We start from the raw sequence: 6,000 nt of genomic DNA, 5'->3' as shown, positions 1-6,000 counted from the left end.
AAAGAACCTCTCCAAACGGGAGAAAACGATGAGGAAACTGTCGATTTTCAACAACTCGCCGTCTCGCCCCACTGCGCTAGCAAATGGCTCATTGAGTGTTATTTTTTTTGAAAATTTTTTCTTCGTGCCTTCGTGAGAGTTTCCCCCCACTGGCGCGGCCATCAGCCATCACCGTAGAGCCCTGAGATGCTATCGGTCTGGCGACTGTGGCAGAGTCTCCCTTTTTTATTCATCCTAACACTCCCTCTATAATTTTTGTTGTAGCTCCGCAGTTGAACGGAATACAGCAGATGGGGCGAGAAGCCCCCCACTCCGGACTCTCCAAAAGATGTCAATTAGCAATCCTTTTTTTGTGTTCCACATCACCGGACAGCAGCATCTTAGTGCGGATGATACTGCTGATGGCACGCTGGTACGTACCCAGGGACCGACAAATGAAAAACGGTGTCCCAGCAAGACGCTGCTGATCCCTGTGCTGTATGATGCCGTAGCCGGAGCACAGCAGTGTTCCCCATGAAAGGAACGCTGCTGGCTCTTGGCTTCCCCCGATGATACGGGGTACTGGACCCTGGCACCACGTTGAGGTGGCCGGCATCGCCAGGGCATTGAGTGTTATCGAACCGCCTACATGAGAGCTATGGCGACCAGTCCTAAAGATAGAAAGCAGGAAAGTGAGCATTGGGCTGCAGTTCGTATTCACTCCCAGTGGCGTGACGCGAAAGGAGGCACTTGGCGAACGGTGGAAGAGAGCTTGCGCATCGCCGTCTCCTTGCATTGTGAATGGTTGCTGCGAAATATCAACCCGCGAGTAACACCGCTGTGCCTGAGAGGCTAACCCGAACAAAGATCGGTTTACATGGCCACAAGCTCCACCAATCAGTACGAACATTACGGCAGTGAAAAACACTCTGACACACGCTGGCATTACAACGAGATGGCGTGAATGCAGAGCTCGTGGCTGGTGTCAATCAAGTCCGGAAATATGGAAGGTGAGCAAGCACGGATTTGTCTCTGCGGATGCACCATGAACATCAGTATGCGGCGATTTCCCGAATTTAGTATGCATTTCCAGGATCTTTTTCCAACCGAGAACTCACAGCTGGCAGTGTGCGTGCCGACTCACTCAAGGTAGATCAGCCAAAAATGGGGAGTATTCCAATATCGCATCTACATCACAGGGTTCAATGTACGGGGTCGACTCGTACGAAACGTACGCCCTGGCGATGCCGGCCACCTCAACGTGGTGCTAGGGTCCAGTATCCCGTATCATCGGGGAAAGCAAGAGCCAGCAGCGTTCCTTTCATGGGGAACACTGCTGTGCTCCGGCTACGGCATCATACAGCACAGGGATCAGCAGCGTCTTGCTGGGACACCGTTTTTCATTTGTCGGTCCCTGGGCACGTGCCAGCGTGCCATCAGCAGTATCATCCGCACTAAGATGCTGCTTTCCGCTGATGTGGAAGAGAATCCCGGCCCGTCATTGCGCGGGATGCAATGGAACTGCGCCGGACTATCTCAAGGAAAGAGATTAGCACGAAACGTACGGGCTATACACGGCGTAGGCGCTGGCGCCCGCTGCTCGACATGGTGTTGTGATGGGAATTAAAAAAAAAAAAAGATACGGACTAACGGTGAATTGTTTCCCCTGGAAAAAACCGTAAGCAGAGGCAGTGCCAACGCAACCTCTGCCTGCCCAACTTCGGTGTGCACCCTCCGGTCACCTTACAAAAGAAGCCGAAACGTGATACTGTACAAGGTGAGGGCGGAACTGTTGTGATTATCCAGCCCCTCGGAGTGATCAAGCGTTGTAGTCAAGTCGAGGAGAGACTTGTGGATCATGATGCATAATTCAGTATATGCCAGAGAGTGTTTAGTCAAGGGGGTTGTTCCGGAGGGCGCTGCGGAACATATGGCAGTGGGAAGGGATTTAGGCTCCAGCGCAGGAAGCTGGCACCGATGGACTTCGTGTGCCGAGAGGGCGCCCGCAGCAGCGCCGGTGTGCCCGATGTGCGCGCCACACCGTGCAATTGGATCAAGCGTGCACTTGATAGTGAAGGGGCCAACGCTTCCACGCGGCACTCGAAGGCATAAGCCGGCGCAACGAATGGAAGGAAACGTTGTAACACTTACTGAACTGCTGCTGGTTAGAACACTCTCGTGTACAATGTTTTGTAAAGGGGCCGATCGTACGATGGATGCGACTTCGAGAAAGCCTGCATAGCTTCTCCTCGCGGCACAGGGGTGTCACCAATCCCGCACCTGCTCTCCACTTGCATCGCGCTTTCTTAGCCCTGTGTGAGGGGTTGGGAACGTGAGCACTATCCGCAACGATCACACACGAAAGGCCATGTACAGTGAATTACTCTCACACACCTGCGAAAGGGAGAAAGACGGAAAGAAGAAGAGCTAGTATAAAAAAATAACGAAGGCTTAGAGCGAAACAGTGGTGTGAGATAACCGCAGAATGAGTCTGATGCGGAGGGGACGTTACTTTGTGTAATAGATATTGCACCCCCGGCGCCGCAGTGTCAACGAAATCGTAAACCCGATTGCGATTTGGACAACAGGGGGACTTTTGACCATGCACGATAGCGGCAGAATTGAGTGCGACTCGCGATAGCGACTGAAAGGTGTGTATTGGTGTCTGTTCCCCCCCCCCCCCACGAATGAGCAAGAGAGACAAACAAGTGATAGGAATAGATCACTGAAAGCCTATTGTATAGCCTTTTAATGTTGGAACTGGTGATACCCGCGTTCTTTTGTGCTTTAGAGAGTTCATGTGAGGCTAGGGTTGGGTTACAGGGTGCTACCAGGACCTAGCGGTGGGACTGCATAATGTCTCGGTGTTGTTGGTCTCGTCAGCGCCTGTCCTTTCCCCTGTAAAGTCGTTGCCTTTGGCTGTTTTCTCTCGTTTGTCACGAAAAAGGACGGAAATTTTCTTTTACACGGTTATCTCTCTGGCTTGAACTAAAATGTATGGTTAGTGCGAAGGTACCGACGTAGTTGTAATGCAATTAAACGCGCCATCTAACGATTGTCATTGTGGCGGTCACTCTTTTGTTGAGTCATTGGACGTCCTTGCGCACCTCTTCGGTCATGTGTCGTTGAGACGACACAATCATTTGTTCATGCTCAGCGGCTTAAAATGTTGCGTTTCTATGTGAAGGCGCGGTGTGCATTTGGGTTTAGAGCCCAGTCTTTGGTTTTAGTATTTTAAGCAACTGTAAGTGTCAACAGAACTTTTTGTTCGTACATGTACGTGTGTATATTAGTATATTGTTCTTGCAGTTACGGGAGTGACCGGTGACCTTAAGCAGCTCTTGTGCCTTACCAATTTATTCTAGGGTTAGGCTGAGGATATACTTCAAATATAATCGAGAAAGGTTAACGAAAAGATCGTTGCGTATGGAACTGATGGAGGAGCGCCCCGAGATGAACCGCTCAGTGAGTGCGGATGAAAATGGGGAGGACCCTGCTGTCGCGTCAGGTGCTGATATCCCTGCACACGTCATGCGAAGGATCCTTTCTGCACGCGCATTCAGGGAAAATGCTAGAAGAATTGACGACGTAACTTCATTCGTCTCTCGCGCCGTTAAAACACTTTCTGATAAAGAAGGTGTCTCTCTCCATTCAGATGCTCTTGCTTTACTGGAGAATATTTCCCGCGAAGAAGACCATATTTTCTCTAAGATTCCAGACGACATGAGGGAAGCTCTTGATAAGAAAAAGGCCGTCGTTACCTTTTCTAAAAGAAAGGCCAATGGGAAGCGTGATGCTGGAGTGGAGGTTTCTACCGAGCACTCGCCTCGTCGTGATCATGGCACAATAATCAGGTTCATAATAGATCCGAATACACCCCTACCCATGCCGCACAACCCGGTACTCGGCTCGCTTGACCCCAAGAAGCAAACGAACGGCCATTACCATGAATTATTCTTCGGAGATCGTGATGCCATCGTTTTTCAGCCACCGGAAAACAACAAACGAAAAGACCTTGAGAAGCGTCGGAAAGAGAAGCTTTACTGGGAAAACAAAATGAAACGCCCAGCAAAAGAAATAAAGCTCGAAACAGGTAAAGTTCTAAAAGTGCCGAGGGATTTTGTTCCAGCTTGTGCTGAGGTTGACCACAGCGCTGAACAAGAAAAGCTGCAGCTGAAGAAGTCTGTTGATAGTGAAAGGAACCTTATTATATTCAGGTAAGTAAGGGGTTAAAAAAAGTCTCCTCATTTTCCTTAAAAAAAGAGAGAAATTTGTATTTCTTTCTATTTCTCTTTCTTTGCGAGGGTACTTTATTTTTGTGAACTTGGGAGGAATTGTCTGCAGGTTTTGACCAGGCAACTGCAAATGTAAAGAGAGGAGAAAATCTATTAAGGTACTACATGCGCATAGAGGGAGATACAAAAATGAAGGGACTAATTAGACTACGCGGTTGGAGGGCTCTACCAGGATGCCTTGCGTTTGCTATTGATATCGGAAAAGAAGGAGATAAAACGAAAGAAAGAGGAAAGCTGTACTTTATGTATGATATTGTGATGTTTTCAGGTTGAAACCCCACAGCGCGTAGATAGGAATTAGTTTAATATATATTGTCAAACGGTCAACTGATACATAAAGCAATATTTTTTTGTAGTTTAACACGCGAATCTTCTTCAATTTTTGTTTTCCCTTATCTTTCTTTTCCTTATAGTCCTTTCTGTCTTCGAAGTATTATTATCTCCGCTATATTGTTCGTTTACGATGTCTACTGATCGGAAAGCTATTATTAAGAATGCAGACATGCCAGAGGACATGCAGTCTGATGCAGTGGAGGTCGCTCTTCAAGCCTTGGAGAAGTTCAACATTGAGAAGGATATTGCGGCGTACATAAAAAAAGAGTTTGACAAGAAATATCAACCTACGTGGCACTGTATTGTTGGCCGTAACTTTGGCAGTTATGTCACGCACGAAACGCACAGCTTCCTGTACTTTTACTTTGGACAGGTTGCAATTCTTCTGTTCAAGTCAGGATAGGTAGGCTCTCTCTTTTATTATTTATTTGAATAGACGTTTTTCTGATGGGTAGCAGGGGATTTAAAATATTGTGAATGCTGTTGATAACTTAAAATGTGCTAAGTGAAGGAATTGGAGTGGGAAACTTGGCGATTCTGCTTTTGTGACCATTTCTTTTTTTTTTTTCTGGTCTTTCCTACGTTTGTTTCTTTCTGTTGTCCGTTGCCACTCCTTTTTGTGTTCTTGTGTTGCTTGACTTGTCCACGGACAGCATAACTGTGGGAGGTAGATTCCAGCACGGATGAGTCAAAGATGGTGCTGTGGTGAGGAAAAAAAAGGTGATATACTTCTTTTTTAAAATTTCACTTTAGCGTAACAAAAACGTCCGAGTTGAGAGAATAGGGTTGAAGAGGTGGGAAAAATATTGCTGTTGGAAGGCCTCTTGGGATGCTGAAAACTGGAAAACGGTGCGCAACAGGTTTTATTAGTGTGACTGTGGTGCGTGCACAAACGAGTCGGCAGACCAAAAACACGCATCGGATGTGGTATAGAGGAGCAGAACAATATACACTTATGTATATACACATACGAGGTGACAAGAGAGACAGCATTAACGAAGGGAAAGAATAGAGGGCTGGAAAGGCAAAGTATTGTTTTTGCTCAAGAGCAGAGCTACCTATGGCAGGTGAGTTGAACGAAAAGGGGGAGGGAGGGAACACCAACGAAGTTTCTTCCCCCCCAAACCGTTCTTTTTTTTACATTCTACGGTTTTTGTTTTTGGCGTTGACAATATTAGGGCCATACAGCCTTTTTTATTTGATGTAAATGATACCTCTGCATCAGGCGCACCAGCGCTTGGTGACTTTATTTTTCGTTGTTTGTAGGTGCTGGAAAGGGATTATGGCATATGTGCATACACATTCTGACTGTCTTCCTCCATATAATCTTTGGACACAACAGGGTAACGGGGAAAAACCTCTAGGTGCCTATTTAGTGAACGACATTAATCTT

The 6,000-nt window shown here is 47.2% G+C and overlaps 3 protein-coding genes across 3 annotated transcripts; all 3 read left to right on the top strand.

The window, feature by feature from the left end:
• Window positions 1-1,837: 1,837 nt before the first annotated feature.
• On the top strand, window positions 1,838-2,221 carry TbgDal_XI720 (hypothetical protein, unlikely; the record flags this gene model as incomplete). The annotated part of the gene is made up of 1 exon (XM_011780919.1): window positions 1,838-2,221. One exon carries the CDS (start codon window positions 1,838-1,840, stop codon window positions 2,219-2,221), a length of 384 nt encoding a protein of 127 aa, XP_011779221.1.
• A 1,184-nt stretch (window positions 2,222-3,405) lies between these two features.
• TbgDal_XI710 (hypothetical protein, conserved) lies at window positions 3,406-4,200 on the top strand (the record flags this gene model as incomplete). The annotated part of the gene is made up of 1 exon (XM_011780918.1): window positions 3,406-4,200. One exon carries the CDS (start codon window positions 3,406-3,408, stop codon window positions 4,198-4,200), a length of 795 nt encoding a protein of 264 aa, XP_011779220.1.
• Window positions 4,201-4,737: 537 nt separating this feature from the next.
• On the top strand, window positions 4,738-5,010 carry TbgDal_XI700 (dynein light chain, putative; the record flags this gene model as incomplete). Its single annotated transcript, XM_011780917.1, has 1 exon — window positions 4,738-5,010. One exon carries the CDS (start codon window positions 4,738-4,740, stop codon window positions 5,008-5,010), a length of 273 nt encoding a protein of 90 aa, XP_011779219.1.
• Window positions 5,011-6,000: the final 990 nt, after the last annotated feature.

This window comes from Trypanosoma brucei, chromosome 11 (assembly GCF_000210295.1).
Source record: "Trypanosoma brucei gambiense DAL972 chromosome 11, complete sequence".
Lineage (NCBI taxonomy): Eukaryota > Euglenozoa > Kinetoplastea > Trypanosomatida > Trypanosomatidae > Trypanosoma > Trypanosoma brucei.
Note: the sequence above shows the minus strand (reverse complement) of the source record. Positions and strands in the feature narration are given on the sequence as shown.